The 22,889-nt window shown below is 41.3% G+C and overlaps 2 protein-coding genes across 4 annotated transcripts in view; both read right to left on the bottom strand.

Annotated features, from left to right (window-relative positions):
• The window catches only part of LOC109891412 (helicase with zinc finger domain 2), a 41,149-nt gene extending 23,971 nt beyond the window's left edge, over positions 1-17,178 (bottom strand). For 2 of the 3 annotated variants that reach the window (XR_004210106.1, XR_004210107.1), the window contains exon 1: positions 17,050-17,178. The gene's annotated coding sequence lies outside the window, so the exon portion shown is untranslated. The remainder of the gene's footprint in view (positions 1-17,049) is intronic. The other variant, XM_020483919.2, reaches the window with a different exon arrangement.
• Positions 17,179-19,891: 2,713 nt separating this feature from the next.
• LOC116374119 (stathmin-3-like) lies at positions 19,892-21,773 on the bottom strand (the record flags this gene model as incomplete). Its single annotated transcript, XM_031823915.1, has 4 exons — positions 19,892-20,025; positions 20,679-20,870; positions 21,052-21,227; positions 21,593-21,773. Coding segments are annotated over 4 exons (609 nt in total), but the record flags the coding sequence as incomplete, so codon positions are not given.
• Positions 21,774-22,889: the final 1,116 nt, after the last annotated feature.

Below are 22,889 nucleotides of genomic sequence, written 5' to 3'. Positions count from 1 at the left end.
GGAATCCTTGTGAGTAAGTATTAACTTCAGTTCATGAAAATAAATAGCTAGCCAGCTACTTAACCCTGTTGCCCAAAGCTAATGTTATAAGCAGCCAGCTAGCTTCATCTGGCTAGTGAGGATCAACCGGACCGGGTTATGTGTTGTGAAGCTAGCCACTATAACGATTAGGCTCAATAGTGGATTTGCGGTTTGCCTTCAAAATAAAAGTACCTCTTTGAAAGTTACAATTGGTGGAATCATGCCCTAAATACACTAGATAATGTTAAACAAGGTTGGAATGTGAAACAATGAAATGGGGTTTCAGTCTACTCAGTGACACCCACAGAACACAACTCTGAAGAGTTTACGCAAATATTAGCGTTGTTGCTCTTATCGCGGGACTGTGATTGTGTGAAATCACCTCTCCAGTCAGCCTATTATGTGTATTGACATTAATATTGCACTGTACAGTTTTACCTAAGGATTGGGGATCCATGAAATGAGGTATCAGTCTTCTCAATACCCAATATTTTTTTTTCTAACGTCCTCCTCAGAGTTATCAGACTCCAAAACATCCACGCAGTATTGTTTATCCTCAGGAATAGTGTTCAATACACATAGGTTGACAATAAATGTGGTTCAATTCACAGTTGTTTCAGAGTCCCGCAATAAGAGCTACAAAGCTAATGTTCTCTGGGTGTCACTGAGTAGACTGATAACCCATGTCATTGATCCACAATCCATAAGTAAGGCATTTCTAAAGTATAATACATCCAGTGTGATTTCAACAGATTTTTGTCAAATTAACAAATTATTGTCTTTTGTTGATTTTATATGACAACATTCCAACCTCGTTTAGCATGATCTATTCAATTAAGGCATAATTGTACTATTTTTATTCATTTGCATAAATGTCAATGACATACTTTTATTTTGAAGGCTAACCGCACAATTCACTATTGCGGCTAATGCTTATTGTGGCTAGCTTCACATAGATGGGTCCGACCACCATTAATCAAATAACAACTGTTTTATAAATTAGGGTTATTTTAGATGACACTGAACCAGATTATGTCGTTTTGCTATGTTTTTAGGAAGAACATTGTTTGCATCCATGAGCTAGCTAGCTTTTTTTATGACCAGCACTGTAGGTGCGCGAGACAACTTTACCAGCATCATAGCATACGCATCGATTAATCGTTGTGACATATGAAATACGAGTGATACTGTAATCAATGTGTAATAACTACGTACAAAATGTATTAATGCATTAAATTATTATGTGACATGCAGTCATATTTAGGTCCAGATTGGTCAACAAGCTTATTTGACACGTGAAAGTGTTATTTGACTCTAGTATCTTTTTTGACACGCAAAGACCCAAACGGCGTTCCATAGAAATCCTGGTTGAGAATGAAACGACTGAACAAATCAACAACGAAACAACACAGCAAGTAAGTGAAAGAAATAGGTCTAGATTATGTTTTACTGGTAATGGGGACATACAGTTGAAGTTGGAAGATTAGAGTCATTGAAACTCGTTTTTCAACCACTCCACAAATTTCTTGTTAACAAACTATAGTTTTGGCAAGCCGGTTAGGACAACTACTTTGTGCATGACATTAGTAATTTTTCCAACACTTGTTTAGACAGAATATTTCACTTATAATTCACTGTATCACAATTCCAGTGGGTCAGAAGTTTGCATACACTAAGTTGACTGTGCCTTTAAACAGTTTGGAAAATTCCAGAAAATGATGTCTTGGCTTTAGAAGTTTCTGATAGGCTAATTGACATCATTTGAATCAATTGGAGGTGTACCTGTGGATGTATTTCAAGGCCTACCTTCAAATTCAGCACCTCTTTGCTTGAAATCATGGGAAAATCAAAAGAAATCAGCCAAGACCTCAGAAAAAAAATGGTAGACCTCGAGGTTGGTTAAGATATCGTTTAGGACCTTGAGCGTGGCTGAGGTGCACCCATGATCAGCTCTGAAACCAGATTGCATAGCGGAGAAGGTATGGTGGGATTCAAAATGGTCGGTAGTCTGTTTGTTGACTTGGCTTTCGAAGACCTTAGAATGGCAGGGTAGGATATATTTAGGTCTGTAGCAGTTTGGGTCCAGAGTGTCCCCCCCTTTGAAGAGGGGGATGACCGCAGCTGTCTCAAAGGCGGTTAACATGTAGAAGAATACATCCTAATAGTACTGGTAAAGTTCGTTGAAACATGTCAAACGATGTTTATAATTCATCCGTAGGTTGTCAGTTGTCTAATTAATCGATAATGTTTCAACCGGACAATAGCGTATTCAATAGAAAGGAAAAATAACGAAGGGCTCGCACTCGGTCACGCGCGCAACCCAGCACTGCATGATTCTCCAGTCCACTGACAGAAAGGTCACATTCTTCTTCATTTTTCAGAAAACAAGCCTGAAATTATGTCTAAAGACTGTTGACATCTAGTGGAAGCCATAGGAACTGCAATCTGGGGCCAAACCCATTAGATACTCTATAGGCATTCAATTGAAAACTTCCCACATAAAAAAAATCCCACTTCCTGGATGGATTTTCCTCACCTGCCATATCAGTTCTGTTATATTGACAGACATTAAAGTTTCCAAAACTGTTAAAATAGAGTGTTTTCTATCAAAATCTACCAATTATATGCATATCCTAGCTTCTGGGCCTGAGTAACAGGCAGTTTACTTTGGGCACGCTTCTCATTCAGATGTCGAAAATACTGCCCCCAAGCCATAAGAAGTTAAACAATTTAAAGGCAATGTACCAAATACTAATTGAGTGTTTGTAAACTTCTGACCTACTGGGAATGTGATGGGGGGAAAAAGCTGAACATAAATCATTCTCTCTACTATTATTCTGACATTTCACATTCTTAAAATAAAGTGGTGATCCTAACTGACCTAAAACAGGGAATTTTAACCAGGATTAAATGGTAAAAATTGTGAAAAACTGAGTTTAAATGTATTTAGCTAAGGTGTATGTAAACTTCCAACTTCAGCTGTATTTATTATGGACATTGAAATGTTAGCTACTAAAATCAGATCCAACAATAATATTAAGGGATTCGAAATCCATGGCTTAAAATGACAGCCATGGTATATCAGACCGCATACCAAGGGTATGACAAAACATTTCATTTGTCTGCTCTAATTACATTAGTAACCAGTTTATAATAGCAATAAGGCACCTCGGGGGGTTGTGGCATATGGCCAATATACCACGGCTAAGGGCTGTATCCAGGCACAGTGCAGCAGAGGGAACACCCCCCCATCCACATCGATGGAACAGTAGTGGAGAGGGTAGCAAGTTTTAAGTTCCTCGGCATACACATCACAGACAGACTGAATTGGTCCACTCACACAGACAGCATCGTGAAGAAGGCGCAGCAGCGCCTCTTCAACCTCAGGAGGCTGAAGAAATTCGGCTTGTCACCAAAAGCACTCACAAACTTCTACAGATGCACAATCGAGAGCATCCTGGCGGGCTATATCACCGCCTGGTATGGCAACTGCACCGCCCTCAACCGTAAGGCTCTCCAGAGGGTAGTGAGGTCTGCACAACGCATCACCGGGGGCAAACTACCTGCCCTCCAGGACACCTACACCACCCGATGCTACAGGAAGGCCATAAAGATCATCAAGGACATCAACCACCCGAGCCACTGCCTGTTCACCCCGCTGTCATCCAGAAGGCGAGGTCAGTACAGGTGCATCAAAGCTGGGACCGAGAGACTGAAAAACAGCTTCTATCTCAAGGCCATCAGACTGTTAAACAGCCACCACTAACATTGAGTGGCTACTGCCAACACACTGTCAATGCCACTGACTCTACTCCAGCCACTTTAATCATGGGAATTGATGGGAAATGATGTAAATATATCACTAGCCACTTTAAACAATGCTACCTTATATAATGTTACTTACCCTACATTATTCATCTCATATGCATACGTAGATACTGTACTCTATATCATCGACTGCATCCTTATGTAATACATGTATCACTAGCCACTTTAACTATGCCACTTGGTTTACATACTCATCTCATATGTATATACTGTACTCGATATCATCTACTGTATCTTGCCTATGCTGCTCTGTACCATCACTCATTCATATATCCTTATGTACATATTCTTTATCCCCTTACACTGTGTATAAGACAGTAGTTTTTTTGGAATTGTTAGTTAGATTACTTGTTCGTTATTACTGCATTGTCGGAACTAGAAGCACAAGCATTTCGCTACACTCGCATTAACATCTGCTAACCATGTGTATGTGACAAATAAATTTGATTTGATTTGATTTGATTCGAACAGCCCATAGCCATGGTAAATTGGCCATATACCACTCCCAATCGGGCCTTTATTACTTAATTGGATCACAAAAAAATAAAACTTTTACATTACCAATAAAATGGTCTGACGGTGATGTGGACATACTCGGTATGTAAAATTTGCTATGAGACTCGAAAATGAGCTCAGGTGCATCCTGTTTGCATTGATCATCCTTGAGATGTTTCTACAATTTGATTAGAGTCCATCTGTGGTAAATTCAATTGATTGGACGTGATTTGGAAAGGCACACCTGTCTATATAAGGTCCCACAATTGACAGTGCATGTCAGAGCAAAAACCAAGTCATGAGGTTGAAGGAATTGTCCGTAGAGCTCAGAGACAGGATTGTGTTGAGGCACAGATCTGGGGAAGGGTACCAAAAAAATGTCTGCAGCATTGAAGGTCCCCAAGAAGACAGAGGCCTCCATCATTCTTAAATGGGAGAAGTTTGAACCACTAAGACTCTTCCTAGAGCTGGCCGCCCGGCCAAACTGAGCAAACGGGTGAGAAGGGCCTTGGTCAGGGAGGTGACCAAGAACCTGATGGTCACTCTGACAGAGCTCTAGAGTTCCTCTGTGGAGATGGGAGAACCTTCCAGAAGGACAACCATCTCTGCAGCACTCCACTAATCACGCCTTTATGGTCAAGTGGCCAGACAGAAGCCACTCCTCAGTAAAAGGCGCACGAAAGCCCGCTTGGAGTTTGCCAAAAGGCACCTAAAGACTCTCACACCATGAGAAACAAGATTCTCTAATCTGATGAAACCAAGATTGAACTCTTTGGCCTGATTGCCAAGTTTCAAGTCTGGAGGAAACCTGGCACCATCCCTAAGGTGAGCATGGTTGCGGCAGCATCATGCTTTGGGGATGTTTTTCAGTGGCAGGGACTGGGAGACTAGGATTGAGGCAAAGATGAACAAAGAAAAGTACAGAGAGGTCCTTGATGAAAACCTGCTCCAGAGCACATAGCCAAGACAACGCAGGAGTGGCTTCGGGACGAGTCTCTGAATGTCCTTGAGTGGCCCAGCCAGAACCCGGACTTGAACCCAATCTAACATCTCTGGAGAGACCTGAAATTAGCTGTGCAGCAACGCTCACCATCCAACCGGACAGAGCTTGAGAGGATCTGCAGAGAAGAATGGGAGAAATTCCCCAAATACAGGTGTGCCATGCTTGTAGTGTCATACCCAAGAAGACTCGAGGCTGTAATCGCTGCCAAAGGTGCTTCAACAAAGTACTGAGTAAAGGTTCTGAATACTTATGTAAATGTGATATTTCAGTTTTAAAAAATGAAAATGTGAAAAAATGTATAGAAACCTGTTTTTGCTTTGTCATAATGGTGTTTCCTCATCCTCTCTTCAGTTAATCTGACCATGACTTAATTCTCCTGCTTCCTGTTTACAAACAAAAGCTCAAACAGGAAGTACAAGTGATCCGCTCAATACGGAAGTGGTAAGACAAATTAGAAACTAGTCTACAAGACTGTTTTACTTGTACAAGCCTGGGATATGTCCTGGGATTCATCCGACAACATTGAGGAGTTTACCACAACAGTCACAGGATTCATCAATAGGTGCATAGACAATGTCATCCCCACAGTGACTATAAGAACATATCCCAACCAAATCCATGGATTACAGGCAACATCAGTGCTGTGCTAAAAGCTGTAACTACCACTTACGATGAACAACACACAGACATGAACGTATACAAGAAATCCCGCTACGACCTTTGACGAGACAACAAACATGCAAAAGGACAATATAGGAGGAAGGTGGAATCCTATTTCACCAGCTACGAAGCTCATTGTATGACTGTGTGATCTCGCTCTCCGTCGCCAAACATTTAAACCGGTTAACAGACGGAATAAGCATGTGCAGACTAGTTGGCAGGTGTCTTCACAGACATTTTCAATCTCTCATTGTCCCAGTCTGTAATCCCAACATGTTTCAAGCTGACCACCATTGTCCCTGTTCGCAAGAGCTCCAAAGTACCCTGCCTAAATGACTATCGCCCTGTAGCACTCACATCTGTAATGATGAAGTGCTTTGAAAGGCTGGTCATGACACACATCAACACCATCTTCCTAGACCCACTCTAATTCGCATACCACCCCAACAGATCCGCAGATGACGCAATATCAATTGCACTTCACACTGTCCTCTTCCACCTGAGGAATAGAAATAACTACGTGAGAATGCTGTTCATAGACTACATCTCAGCATTCAACACTATAGTCCACTCCAAGCTCATCCCCAAGATACGCACCCTGGGACTGAACTCGTCCCTCAGCAACTGGATCCTGGACTTCCTGACGGGTCGGCCCCAGGAGGTGAGGGAAGGCAACAAGACCTCCTCCACACTGACCCTCAACACGGTTGGCGGACAGCCCAGTACATCACTGGGGCTGAGCTTCCTGCCATTCAGGACCTCTATATAAGGTGGTGTCAGAAGAAGACACAAAAAATTGCCAAAGACTCCAGCCACCCAAGCCATAGACTGTTCACCCTGCTACCATCCGGCAAACGATTACCGGAGCATCGGCTCTCGGACCAACAGGCTCTGAAACAAATGCTAAATAGCTAATTAATAGTAACCACACTATCTGCACTGATTCTATCTTGCACTGACCCTATGCACACTCACTTAGACTTTATATACACACTTACTCACACACACTCCACTGTCACTTCCACAGAAATCTCTCCAACATTCAAACACTACATACACACACACACGCATACCGACACAACACAAACATACTGTACATACACACACACACACATACAGACACACACACACACACTTTTACACTCATCATTTGCTGCTGGTACTCTGTTCTATATTTTACTCTTATTATTATCTATCTGGATGCCTAGTCACTTTACCCTGGCTTTATGTACATATCTACCTCAAGTACCTAGTACCAATGCACATTGATCTGATACTGGTACTTCCTGTATATAGCTCCATTCTTGTGTATTTTATTTTATTCCTCATGTTAGTTACTATTTTAACTCTGCATCATTGGGAAAGGTTTGTAAGCAAGCATTTCACTGTAAAGTCCACACCAGTTGTATTCGGCGCATGTGATAAATACAATTACATTTTATTTTATTTGATGTAGGATGCTGGGCTGGGGAGAGTTGTAGTTTTCATTCAGCAAATATTCAATCTAGTTCAGCTCAGAAATGTAGTAACTACAATGACAATAATCCATTGCGGCAGTTTTTTTCAAGACGGAGATGAATCATAGAGCAAGAGGTGAAGAGAGAGGTTTCACTATCACCAAAAATCTGTCAAAAATAATCCTAATGCATTTCTATAGTTTTTTTTTGGGACCTAATCTTGTCGCCTGCCTTCCCGCCTTTGGGACAACGACCCCATTGTAAGGGCGGAGACATGAGCATCTCGTCATTATATGCAGATCTCTGGACGAATACACTTTTAAGCCTGCTACGGTAAGCCTTGTTCCTATTACCCATAAGCACTCTGTTACGTTGCGCTGGATGTCATGCATTTCAATGGGGACGTCCACAATAGAGTGGAAACGCAATTTGCGGTTGAAGGACACCGCATACTTTGACATTTTTCTAACTCTACATTGTCTTCAGTCCAGCCGGAGTTCGTCGATGAACAAGAAGTTACTAAACCACAGAAAAATATGAAAATATATGTATATTTTTTTATTTCACCTTTATTTAACCAGGTAGGCCAGTTGAGAACAAGTTCTCATTTACAACTGCGACCTGGCCAAGATAAAGCAAAGAGTTACACATGGGATAAACAAACGTACAGTTAATAACACAATAGAAAAATCTATATAGTGTGTGCAAATGTAGTAAGATTAGGGATTTAAGGCAATAAATAGGCCATAGTGGCGAAATAATTACAATTTAGCAATTAAACACTGGAGTGATAGATGTGGAGAAGATGAATGTGCAAGTACAAATACTGGGGTGCAAAGAGGCAAAAAAAAGAATGGGGATGAGGTAGTTGGGTGGGCTATTTACAGATGGGCTGTGTACAGGTGCAATGATCGGTAAGCTGCTCTGACAGCTGATGCTTAAAGGAGATATAAGACCCCAGCTTCAGTTATTTTTGCATTTCATAGTTAGTCAATTCATGCTAGTCATTGGCAGCAGAGAACTGGAAGGAAAGGCGGCCAAAAGAGGACTTGGCTTTGGGGATGACCAGTGAAATACACCTGCTGGAGCGCTTGCTACGGTGACCAGTGAGCTGAGATAACGTGGGGCTTTACCTAGCAAAGACTTATAGATGACCTGGAGCCAGTGGGTTTGGGGACAAATATGAAGCGAGGACCAGCCAACGAGAGCATACAGGTCACAGTGGTGGGTAGTATATGGGGCTTTGGTGACAAAACGGATGGCTCTGTGATAGACTGCATCCAATTTGCTGAGTAGAGTATTGGAGGCTATTTTGTAAATGACAACGCCGAGGTCAAGGATCAGTAGGATAGTCAGTTTTACGAGGTATGCTTGGCACCATGAGTGAGGGAGGCTTTGTTGCGAATATATGACTCGTTTTAGAAAACTAGGCATATGTCGCGGGCCACTACTTCACAGGAGAGCCATTTGAACATAAACTTTTTGGGGGGCAGAATGTGAGCTTTCATGTGCCTTAATAACAGACTTGTATGCCATCTGTAAATATGAATACAATTGTTAAATTACGAACCTAGGTGGTTTAGCCACAGAAAAAGCCAACAACCTTCCCCCTATCCATGATTGGCTGAGATAATAAGTGTACTGGATATGCCGAGAGATGAGTTCGGATTGGTCTGCCATATAGCAACGTTTCTGTCTATTTGAGCTGGTCTGTATGTGTAGGTAATCCTCTCTAACGCGGCTTTTCTTTTAATGTATCGTGTAGTACAACTGCATAAGTGTTGCTCTCCACTTTCTGGAAGACAGAGTTTTTGAAATCAGTGGAATTAGAGTATGATAGCTAAGGAGATGGAGACAACACCTGTGTCAGGATTACATCTTCAAACTAAGGGCAACCATGGCATCTGTGACAGGGAGAGGCATCCATCTATGATGTATACGGACGGGTAAGATAGCTAGCTACATTTTTAGATCTTACACTTTTTTCAAAATTTTCATTTCAGGTTCAAGTGTACTGTTAGCTCGTTAGCTAACGTTAGCTGGCTGGCTCACTAGCCATTTGCTTTGCTAGTTATAGCCTAATGTTAGCTAGCTAATATTGAACCTGGTTGGTTAGCTACCTGCAGATTCATGCAGGGTAGCAACGTCATGAGTTGGGATAATGGTTCATTGTTTACCTAGCTAGCTAGCTAGATGTCTTAACAAAATACTCCACTATGCAAGTAACCATTTCAATGGTCACTGCGACAACTGTTGATAGACTTAGCTGGTAAATTCGCTCTGGATATCTACTCCAATTTCAGAGCACTCTAGTCTGAGTGTGCCAGAGCGCAGGATAACTGACGAATTTACGAACACTCAACACCCGTTGAATGGCCGGTGTCAGTAAACATGGGCAAAAAAGTGTACATTTATGCCAGCAGCACACAAAATCAGCCTAACCAACTCTGCTAGGGCGAGTGAACAGTTCTCTCACGTTAGCCAGTTAGCTTGATTGTTGCTGTTAGGGAAAGGGGGATACCTAGTCAGTTGTACAACTGAATGCATTCAAATAAAATGTGTCTTCCGCATTTAACCCAACCCTTCTGAATCAGAGAGGTGTAGGGGGCTGCCATAAACGACATCCACGTCTTCGTGGGTTAGCTGCCTTGCTCAGGGGCAGAATGATGGATTTTTACCTTGTCAGCTCAGGGATTCAATCCAGCAACCTTTCGGTTACTGGCCCAACGCTCTAACCACTAGTTAGGACAGAACACTCGGATTAACCCTTAAAGAGATGCTGAATGGGTCTAGACAAAGAAGAGCCATTTTCTCAAAAGTGAAGATACAAGTTGATCAACTTTCAAAGCAGAATTACTTTCCCATTGTTCCTCAAATGCAAATGTAGTAGCTCTGTGTCTCTGCTTTTATCCAATGTAAAAAACACAATTTCAAATTTTGCTTCCTAAGACCGAATCAAGGCGGTCAGTCACATATGTGATAGCTTTATAAGATAGCTGCAACTTGTAAACAACTACGATTCCTATAAAGTACGTACTATTTTAATAGTTAATATTAAATAATACACATTGGCTGTTAAGCCAATTATATTATATGACTGTTGCCTCCTGTTTAAAGCTGAAATACTGAACTTTTTGGGCGACCCAACCAAATGACCATAGAAATGTGTGTTATAGATCTGTCATTCTCATTGAAAGCATGTCTAAGAAGCTGTAGAACTGTTCTATGTGCGACATTTCTATGCTCCTGTTTGTCTTGAACTTTAGGTTTTGTACACCAGCTCCAGACAGATGAATCTACAATATTTTGGGTTATGGAAAATATATTTCACAGTGATTAAGGTGGTACAATGATTCTCTACACCAGTGGTCACCAACCTAGTCAATTACCAAACATTTCTGTTGGCGGTAGATGCACTTCCTTCAGCAGCCTTATCAACAGGAAGGCAAAATGTTCCCATTTTGACCAATTTCATGTGTCTGAAGGTAGAACTCCACTTATCTGGCTGGCCCAGAGAGCAAATCAACTGCACCTATAAACTGGCCCATCAGATAGCTCAGATCACTGTGCCTGCAAAGTTTCCTCGAGACATAGACTGTAAAAAGAAGTATAAGAAGACTGTAAAAAGTTGATACTGTGAGGATTTCAAAACTTTTAAAACCATGACTAGAGAGACACAGCAAATTAAAAATGTTCTCAAAATTGTCTGAGAAGAAAAACATTGGCAGGGCAATTCAAGCATAGCCAATGTGCAGTGATAATGTATTGGGCCTATAGCCTACTGCGCAAATCGTATAGCTACAGAACTGTTTTGAATTGGTCAAAGTTGAATAGGCTTATGTTTTTTTAAGTCTTTTAAAAATAAAAAAAATTCCTGAGCGGTAGATCTTGACTCAGATTTTTGACTCAGAAAGTGATCTTGACTCAGATTTTTGACTCAGAAAGTGATCTTGACTCAGAAAAGGTTGACAACATTAAAACATTAAATGCATTATGAAATAGAGCTTTTTGATGGAAATTACAAGGCCCAAAAGAGTTAGCATTCAACTGCCAAAACATTGCTCTACACTATACTTGCTTGTTTTGTCACATAAACTGAAATTTTAGCAATGGCAGAGCTATTTCTGCATCTAAGTTTATTGTGATTGTAATGACATTTGCTTTTTGATGATAATTATTAGTTATTATCGGTATTTTCGCTAGCTACAATGGTATCTTCAACCTAGCCTAGCTTTTAGTTAGCTAGTTGTTCTGCATTGCAAGTTTGCTTGACTTGCTATACATTTAGAGAAACAAGTTGTGGATAAAGTAGTTAAACAAAACATGTTTAATCTTTTATCACCTGAAATAATATATGTATCCTGTCTTGAATTTTTTTTAAGTCTCTCCTCCATTTTGTACAAACACTAAACTTGTTTGTTCAGTAGCAGGGCAAGACTGAGGAAGACTTACTGCATAATGAAATACTTTAAGATGTAAACGTGTCATTAGTTTAGATACACACAGACCATATAGACCGCATGAGAGAGGAATCTACACAATGACGAGAGGGACAGAGACAGTTCGTGAAAGTATGCCTTTGAAGAAGTAGTACAATTATTTTGTCAGACAGCTCTTTGGCATAGGCTACTTAGGCAAGGTAGCTAAATAGGATGACTAAAGACATACAATACAGTATGGGGAGCACATAGATAACGTTAGGTCTGGCTGGCAGACTGCTACTGCCTGAGCAGAGATCAGATGAAGACTTTATAAAATGAAAAATAATAAAGTCATCAAATAAAAACTAAATAACATACACACCTTAAATATTGTATTATTTCATATTAATTTCCTATTTCCCTACTGATGTCTACCCAATGTGGACTTGACAGAGACAATGGAATATTTACAATGTTTTGGCAGTTGAATGCTAACTCTTTTGGGCCTTGTAATTTCCATCAAAAAGCTCTATTTCATAATGAATTTAATGTTTTAAAAAATTCTCAAAATTGAAATCGAACACCATTATACATGTTTTATAATCGAACCGAAATGACCTCAAAACACTAAATCGCTCAGCACTACTATTTTGAGGAAGTAATAAATACTGGCTTTGTTACTAGGGTGTCTCATGGGAGACAAACATCAGTAACTGCCACATGAACCACAACCCCAAGACTGAAATCTCGTTTTTCTTAACACATCTGTACATTCAGTCGCTCTTTAAAGAAAAAAGACAGTGTATACTTTCCCATCACATTTCACTTCAAGTCCCAACAGTCCAGCAATGTGCTTCCAGTAACAGTAAAATATCTGAAGTTGCTGTCATGTAGGCTACTTCAGAGGAAACCTTTGTCTTTGACTGTTCAATCTTAAGCGTTAATGAGGAAGCGATAGTCCGGCCCCCACCATCCACGGGAGTCGCACAGCCTGAATGCGCACCTCCCCACAATACCCAAGCAACGTGTCTCTTGGTTCCTGTCCTCTATTCATTTCAATGTGTTGACAGTTGGAGAAATTGCTGGAGCTGCGCTGAGAATTAGAAAAGTATGAAAGCCAACGGTCCAATATTCTAGAACTCTGCTGTGCTTATGTGTACAGTTTGGTACTCTGGTAGCACAGGAGGCTGTTGGGGGGGAGAACGGCTCATAATAATGGCCGGAACTGAGCCAATGGAATGGCATCAAACACCTGGAAAACATGTGTTTGATGTATTTGATACCATTCCACTAATTTCACTCCTGTCATTACCACGAGCCTGTTCTGCCCAATGAAGGTGCCACCAACATGCAGAGAAGGAACTGTCAGAAGCGTCAAAACACCCCCGGAACTAGCTGCACTGGGAGCCAAATTTGAAATAAAGTGAATACATGGAGCAGGGTGGGAAAAATCGCATTAGAACACGATTCAGAGGTATTTTGAAGGGCTGTGGTCACCATTCATGTATTAAATTAAATATATTCATCAGACGGTATTGGGGAGCTACAGTGCATTCGAAAAGTATTCAGACCCCTTGACTTTTTCCACATTTTGTTACATTACAGCCTTATTCTAAAATTGATTAAATTATTTTTCCCCCTCAGAAATCTACACACAATACCCCATAATGAAAAAGCAAAAACAGTTTTTTAGAAACTTTAAAGCTAATTTATTAAAATAAAAAACAGATACCTTATTTACATAAGTATTCAGACCCTTTGCTATGTATGACAGGCTGACCACACCGGACACGTACGTATTGCAAAATAAATTTTGAAATCTATGTTATTCAATTATTGCGCGCTCCAACAAGCGTCTGCGTTAACAAGGGCTAAAATATAAATCAGTTCTATTTCTGACGCAGATCACGCTGCAAGTCCTGCCTCTCCCATCTCCTCATTGGTTTATAGAAGCAGGTACCAACGTGCCATCTCCTCATTGGTTATACCCACGTGGGTGACTGAAAGACGAACGAGGTCAGTGGCAGTAATGCATCTAATTTATGAAAGTTGCCAATCGCAATATAAAGTCAAGAGAAGAAAAAGCCTGGAAGGAAGAGAGATGACTAGAAACAATTCGGTTGACCGTTTTATGTGTGGATTAATTGGCGGAGTAGAGGACCTTGTGCATTTCAGGTAAAATAACAACTCAATGTTTATATCCCAGGACAAATTTTCTAGCAACAGCAAGCTAGCTAAATAGGACAAATTAGCTATCAAGTGCAAGCTAACTAGCTAAATTGCCATAAATGTTTAATGGTTTTCGACCTGTCCCCAAATTAATATAATTGGTTGAGAGTTTGTTTTGATATTTTTAACCTGCTTGTCGTGATCACATTTGGTGTGGGGGGACAAAAAATATACATTTATGCACGATGGCGCACGTGCGCAGCCGGTTTGGGTTCCGTGTGAGACTCGAAATTGAGCTCAGATGCATCCTGTCTGCATTGATCATCCTTGAGATGTTTCTACAACTTGATTGGAGTCCACCTGTGGTGAATTCAATTGATTGGACATGATTTGTAAAAGGCACACACCTGTCTATACATGGTCCCACAGTTGACAGTGCATGTCAGAGCAAAAGCCAAGCCATGAGGTCGAAGGAATTGTCCATAGTTCTCCGAGACAGGATTGTGTCGAGGCACAGATCTGGGGAAGGATACTAAAAAATGTATGCAGCATTGAAGGTCCCCAAGAAGACAAGTGGCCTCCATCATTCTTAAATGGGAGAAGTTTGAACCACCAAGGCTCTTCCTAGAGCTGGCCACCCTGCCAAACTGAGCAATCAGGGGAGAATGGCATTGATCGGGGAGGTGACCAAGAACCTGATGGTCACTCTGACAGAGCTCTAGAGTTCCTCTGTGGAGATGGGAAAACCTTCCATAAGGACAACCATCTCTGCAGCACTCCACCAATCAGGCCTTTAATGGTAGTGGCCTGACAGAAGCCTCTCCTCCTAAAAAGCATATGACAGCCCACTTGGAGTTTGCCAAAAGGCACCTAAAGACTCTCACACCATGAGAAACAAGATTCTCTGGTCTGATGAAACCAAGATTGAACTCTTTGGCCTGAGTGCAAAGTGTCACGTCTGGAGGAAACCTGGCACCATCCCTACGGTGAAGCATGGCGGTGGCAGCATAATGCTGGGGAAGGCTAGTCAGGATCGAGGCCAAGATAAACAGAGCAAAGTACAGAGATCCTTGATGAAAACCTGCTCCAGAGTGCTCAGGTGTGCCAAGCTTGAAGCGCTATTGATGAGGAAAGATTTTACCTACATACTCTATTAAAAGATATTCATCGTACAGCATTTCTCCAATGCCAAACCTGTGTGTCTTCTTTGCAAAGAAACTATCGCTGTTTTGTAAAGATTTAAATCTAAGATGTCATTATGAATCTAAGCATTGTACTTTCAGGAGTTAATTTTCCACACCAGACATGAGGCACGAGTCCAATGCAGAAAGGAGGTAGGCCTATTTAAAGACAAACAGTGTACAAAACATTAGGAACACCTGCTCTTTCCATAACAGACTGTCCAGGTGAGTCCAGGTGAAAGCTATGATCCCTTAGTGATATCACTTGTTATATCCAATTCAATCAGTGTAGATGAAGGGGAGTAGACAGGGTAAAGAAGAATGTTTAAACCTTGAGACAATTGAGACATTGATTGTGTATGTGTGTGCCATTCCGAGGGTGAAGGGGAAAGACAAAAGATGTGTGTATCAAGAATGGTCCACAATCCAAAGGACACCCAGACAACTTGACACAACTGTTGGAAGCAATGGAGTCAACTAAGACTGATCCCATTTAGTCGACTGGTCGATTGTTTGGTCGATAGGCTGTTGGCCAACAGAGATTTCTTTAGTAAAGCAGTCTGTGGACTATTGTTTACGCTTAAATCATAGTCCACAGACGCTGAGACACCAGCATCCGATTGCGATAGCCGAGATCCTTTTAACTGTAAATTCAGATAGTCAAGATTTCTTCACCCTCATGTTGGTTATAGCAAGCTAGCAACCAGGCTAGGTAGTGCTAAGTATCAACAGCCAATCCACTAGGGGTTGGAAACTATAGTGAGAGTTGATTGGTCAATAGCAAGTACAAAGTTTTCCCAACTTTGGTCCAGCCCTGTTCAAGCTCCCTCGCCCATTCCAAAGATTATGGATATACTGACAAGATACATTTCTCTCCGCCCTAAACAATGGGAGTCTTTGTCCACAAAGCGCCACTGCTGGCTGTCTAGCTCCCACCTATCCTTTCTTTGGATTGGTGAATACATCTCATTATTTTAATGTTTTAAATATTAGATTAGGTTGTTGACGTCAAACACCAGTATTCAATGGAAAGATATGCTAAGCTACTAGCCTCATGTCATGAATATGCAAAGCCATACTGAGACAACTCTGATATTAAGTTTTTTTTTCTTAGTGACCGGGATGTCACGTGTCCTATTTATATCAGTACATTCTTACAAAACGTCTATTCCATCAAATAATTGTCCATTTGTGTAGCAAATAAGCCATAAATGTTTTTGTTGACCAAACTACTTGCTTGGTGGGCGAAACAACGAAAAAACGCCACCTGCTAGAGGGAGACAGATTTTCTGCCGAGCTGGGCCTCTCTCTTCCTCTTCCTCTCTGGCCATTCTAGCATCGCCCAACGGTCCTCCCGCGCACTTCGCTTCATTCATTGAAAATTAATGTGCTTCTGTTGTTTCATCGCCCCCAACTTGCTATATGGATCTATTGACCACCGTCCACGATGGACGCACAGCTCAAATTCCCAACCAACGCGGCTCCGTACCCGTTCTCTATTCATGTGAATGTGTTTACAGTTTACAGAAATTGTTAAAGCCGAGCTAAGAATGCGAAAAGTATGAAAGACACATATGGTCCAATATTTGTGCGTACACGTTTTGGACGGATCTTATAGGCCGCTTTACCTTGCATACCTTTCACCAGGAAACAATTAGATCATTTGTTTTCATAAATAAAAAAATGCAACATCAAGTAATTCCTGGTTTGATCTAGAAGGAAGTCGCAGGTTCGTCACATTATCAATTATTTACAGAACGTTCGCTTATAACCCACACATGGTTAATTAACTAATTTTAAAATGCTGAACTCACCTCAATAGTTTCAGGAGTTTTAACAGTCAGACATTTCACATTAAATTGAAACTCCAGTTTCTTCCGTTGTATCTGTTATAGTGGATATGGGGACAATAAATCCCTCCCATCGCTGGAATATAATTTAGTAATGGGTTGTTCGCGAATGAACGGCTCTTTTTGAACGGATCTTTTTGGTGAACGTCGGCAACCGAATCGCATCGGTGAAAGAGCCGATCATTTGGCTCCCTGATTTGCATACTGCTAGTACTGCTTTTTCCCTCCTGCTACTGCTTTTTGAGCACAAACTAACTTTTTTTTCTGCAGAGAAGTTACAAAATAATTATCTAAGGAGTGTGAATATTCAGGGCAGAAACAACACATAGGGGGGAGAATGCGTCAATCTAGTCCAGATTTTTTGCAGGCCATCTAATTTGGCCAGGTAAACGTTTATTTGAATGCAATTTAGCTATTTTTGTGGTTGTAGGTCGATTCTTAAGCATTTTCAACGAAGAACCGTTTGGCCTACACCGAAAAGACTCGGAATGCCCATCACTAGTATTGTATGCACAGTTAAGTTTCGTTTCTGTCATTCTGGGCGTCAGCATGAGGGCATCATCATATGATACTCTGCAGAATGACTCTAGTATAAACATACAGTTGATAAATAATACGAATAAGACTAGAGAATTCTTCCATAATCTCTGCTATAGACCCTCGATTATATCCGTTATCACATAACACATTTTACTGGTCAAACGTTATGACAGACAAATCATGCAAACGTTGATAATAGTCCGGGAAATAGCAGATAACTATCACATGATGATTCATCATCCATTTCGTTACCTGTGGGTGATTTGGCACCAGTCCCCTGCTCTTCGGATGAACCAGATAATCACAAATGTTTGAACGTGCCATGAAGGTTTTATTGATCCAGTGAAATTCATTCTGAAGCATCATTTTTTACCAGGCTAGATTTTTCAAAGATGTGTGAAAGCTATATCATCAGATCTCATGTGACATATTTTACTACCATTGTAAACAATACATATGTAAATGATTAAATGTCACGAATGTAAATTAAAAAAATAAGTTATCCCCAACTTTATTATAGTTTATCAGACTTTATATGCAAGCCACAACGGCTGACCTTGTATCAAAGGTGAGCTATTGTTGAGTTATTCACATAGAGTCGTATGTGCAGAGACTGTGTGTATGTAAGCATAATGGACTGGTGGACCCATCTTAGACAAAGATAATTAAAACAGTAGTTGGCACGATGTCAAGGTTACTTAAGGCAAGGCGACAACCAACCAAGTCAAGCACCAGCATAACGGGATTGTATCCTAGCATAACCCCACTGTGTGTCCTAGTGCAACCCCACTGAAGCTTAGCAGCATTATCCCAGCATTATCCCTGTATAATACTGTATAGGGAAACCTGGCACGAGTAACCTAGGCCTGCCTATATGCTGCTAGAAGGGCAAGTGTGTCTGGTAATACATTCAGGCTATGTCAGCATTTGATACCTCTACATCGCATGCCAAACTTCACATCATAAACCTTCTTATTTGCATATGATTTGCATAAAACTAGTTCTGTCACATTGACTCTAACTCACTGCAAACTAACTACGGCATTCTGTCGTGGAGTCATCTTTTTACTCAATGTAGTCCCCTACAGTGGCACTTACTCAACAGTCACAAGTGAGTGACTCTCAGAAATAAACAGACTGTGTGGAAGATTTCAGTAGCTCGGAAATGAAACTGAAGCGAGAACGAAAGCCACTCTTCAAGCAAATTAAACATATGTGTCGTAACCTAATTCATTTCCTGACCTACAGCAACGTGAATACTGAACTTTATTGAACTGAGGCCTAAATGTGACTATGCTCCATTTTATACACTCAATTGATTAACTTTACAAGTTTGATTGAAGACAGCTGCACAAACTGACAATGGGTGTCACTATACATGATGAATGGCCAGGTTAGTGTGTTTGCCTGTAGATTGTGCTGAATATGGTATATTATCCCGTTTCACGAGGTCTGAGCAAGCCTCTAGCACAGGGGCAACTCTTGAGTCCATTTAGCGTGGCTCTGCTCCCATGTCATAAAGTACCTTATGCAATAGAATTAGGGATTGTGTTATGACCTCAAGCTCATTTTTCAAGATAATGACAGTTTGGAAATATGTGGAACAAATTCACTCCCAGTACAGATGCAGTGTAGACATTGACTTCCTGTGAGAATTGAACATTACCTATTGAACTGCTATGTTTTGAATCGACTCACAGCCTTTCTCTCTGACGTAGGCGCACACACACCCTTCTGAAAAGGTGTGCATGAACACACATAAAACTAGCATCTGTACAAAATCCCCAACATCCCCAACACAGAAACAAACAGTAAAGATGTACACACACACACCAGCTCTTCTCGCCTGCCCCATGTGCCAAAACAATCAAATATTTCACCATACGCCACACTTTTACAGTAGCTTTTTAGGTCTGACACACAGACAGATTTTCCAAGCATTTACACTAGTGCAAAAATTAACTGGTCATTTTTCTGGACAGTACCAAACATAATTATTTTTTTTAAAAGGTTAAAAAAAAAAAAAGTCAGAGAAATAACTTTTCAATTGTTTCATGTTGTTCCTTTGTATGAACTCACAGGTGCAGTCTTAACACAGGTACAAAGGTTTAGTAAATCTGACCTTTGACCTACTGTGAATCGCATTTCAAAATGTTTGTCGTTTAAAAAAAAAAATACACACAGAGATGAGAAACAATCTGTGTACATTTTTAGCTTGTGAAACCAGTGTATACTGAACAATGCAAGAGCCTTTGAGACATTGAGATTTTAAAAAGTAGCATTTCCTCCAACCAAAACCCATCAGATGAGAATCTCTTGACAAAACTGTAGAAAATGTTTTCAACCACAGAGGTCAGCTTGGAGCTCTTTGTTTCTACGGACCTCAGCGGCATGGATTTCCTGTGATGAAACAAAGTGAAAATTAGAGAAGATGTGCTATAAAATACTGCAATAGAAAGTAATTTACATAGTCACCACCATTGTTCTCTATTCTCTTTATTTACATATTTTAAACAGAATTTAGTCGCAGGAAGTAGGGGTGTTGAGGGTACTGCAGTAAAAAATATATATATTTAAAAAATCCACAAAATTAGTGAACTAGGCCTTTATTACTCCTGTATGAGTGGAGAGAAATACTCCTCAGCGCCCTTCTTTCCTTTATTCTTCTATTAACACTGGTTAGAGTTTCAACATCAACTGCCATCAAACAAAAGTGAAGAATGTAGGAATCTGATTGTTTCTGCATTCAGCAATGCTAAATTGTTTCCTTGCCAATTTAAGTTACAGACTGGTCATCCATTTACAGACTGGCGTTCAGGCTAATCATTTCATGCTAATGCATATCCTCCTGTTGCCAGAAAGGCGGCTAGGTCATCACACTCCTCCAGTAAGTATTCACAATGCCCATGTCTACGGCCTTAGTTCTCCTTGTTTTTTCATTACAGTAGACCCCTAAACAAAAGATCACCTCCAATCATGTTTAGGATACTCTATTCTCTACCCACAAAACACTTTTTTCTAAGTTAGGCCATAGCTTTGATTGACAGTCTTACCTTCGCCCGGAGCCGCTGCTTCAGCGCATTCAGCTGGGCCTCGCGGTTCTCTTTGTTGACCTCCATCTTGTAGTTAAGCTTCTCTTCGGCCATCTTGCTGAAGTTGTTGTTCTCCTCCACAGCCTTGTGGAGCACCTGTCGCTCGTGCTCCCGCTTCTCAGCTAGCTGCTTCAGCACCAGGGCCTCCTGAGACTGCAGAGAGAGACGAGGGAGAGAGATGGTGAGGGAGAGAAGGAGACAATGATAGCGAAGAGGGAGAAAGAGAGAAGGGCGAGAGGAAACCGGATAGATGATGAGAGAGATTGTGAAGAGTGAGAAGAATCGAAGGGTGAGAAGAGATGCTGACCCATTCTCTGTCATGCTCTCCATTTACCTTCCTCCTCTCCTCCGCAGCTTCCAGCCTCTTCTGGAGCTCGTCCGGGGAGAGGTCCTTCTTGGGAGCAGAAAGCAGGGGCTGGGGCCTGTCCGGAGAAAGGTCAGCGGGGGCCTTCAGGATGATCTCGAAGGCCTGGCCGGATGCCCGCTTGTTCAGGGACTTCACCTCCATGTCTGTGGAGAACAACAGGTATTAGGGCAGTAAGGCTGTGGCGGCCAGGACTCAGAATTACTGGCCTGTTTGTACACCATGCTATGGTACTAACACACAGCAGCTTGAAGAGAGACAGAGAGAGAGACACAGAGAGAGAGAGACAGAGAGAGACAGAGCGGGACGGATGGACGGGCGGGCGGGCGGGCAGACATAGAAGGGCAGACAGACAGACATAGAAGGGCAGACAGACAGAGAAGGGGAGGGAGACAGACAGGCAGACATAGAAGGGGAGACAGACAGACAGACAGAGAAGTGGAGAGATCATATACAGCATTTATATAATCTCTAAGGGACACGGACAAACACAGAGCTCTTCACTACTAACCTCCATATTGGTAGAGGCTGTTGGGGTGTGGTTGTGAGTAGAAGCAGGAGCAGATCAGAGACAGCATGGACATCTCTTTGATCTTGTCGGAGTAGGCTGAAAAACAGGGAGACGAGAAAACACATCCACGGTTATCCTTACATTTAAAATGGCATGTGTAATTTATTGTGAATGCCACAGTAATTTAGCATTTGCTAAACTGGCTGATATCGTCATATGACTAGATAATGTATGCGTCTAATGGTAAAATGGTGAATCAAGGCTGTACTGTACAGTGCATTCGTAAAATATTCAGATCCCTTGACTTTTTCCACATTTGGTTACGACTTATTCAAAAATGTATAAAAAAAAAATTCCCCTCATCAATCTGCACACAATACTCCATAATGACAAAGCAAAACCCCAAAAAATCACATTATTTACATAAGTATTCAGACCCTTTGCTATGAGACTCGAAATTGAGCTCAGGTGCATCCTGTTTCCATTGATCATCCTTGAGATGTTTCTAGAACTTGGAGTCCACCTGTGGTAAATTTAAATTGATTTGACATGATTGGAAAGGCACACACCTGCCTACATAAGGTCCCACAGCATGTCAGAGCAAAAACCAAGCCATGAGGTTGAAGGAATTGTCCGTATAGCTCCGTCACAGGATTGTATCGAGGCACAGACCTGGGGAAGGGTACAAAAAAATGTCTGCAGCATTGAGGGTCCTTAAAAACACAGTGGCCTCCATCATTCTTAAATGGAAGAAGTTTGGAACCATCAAGACTCTTCCTTGAGCTGGCCGCCGGGCCAAACTGAGCAATCGGGGTGAAGGGCCTTGGTCAGGGAGGTGATCAAGAAAACAATGGTCACTCTGACAGAGCTCCAGAGTCCCTCTGTGGAGATGGTAGAACCTTCCAGAAGGAGAAACAAGATTGAACTCATTGGATGCCAAGCATCACGTCTGGAGGAAACCTGGCACCATCCCTACTGTGAAGCATGGTGGTGGCAGCATCATGCTGTGGTGATGTTTTTCAGCGGCAGGGATTGGGAGACTAATCAGGATCGACTGGGAGACTTGCTATATTGTATTTACTTTGCCATCATGGCCTTTTTTGCCTTTACCTCCCTTCTCACCTCATTTGCTCACATTGTATATAGACTTGTTTATACTGCATTATTGACTGTATGTTTGTTTTTACTCCATGTGTAACTCTGTGTCGTTTTATCTGTCGAACTGCTTTGCTTTATCTTGGCCAGGTCGCAATTGTAAATGAGAACTTGTTCTCAACTTGCCTACCTGGTTAAATAA

This window comes from Oncorhynchus kisutch, linkage group LG5 (genome assembly GCF_002021735.2).
Source record: "Oncorhynchus kisutch isolate 150728-3 linkage group LG5, Okis_V2, whole genome shotgun sequence".
Taxonomy (NCBI): Eukaryota; Metazoa; Chordata; class Actinopteri; order Salmoniformes; family Salmonidae; genus Oncorhynchus; species Oncorhynchus kisutch.
Note: the sequence above shows the minus strand (reverse complement) of the source record. Positions and strands in the feature narration are given on the sequence as shown.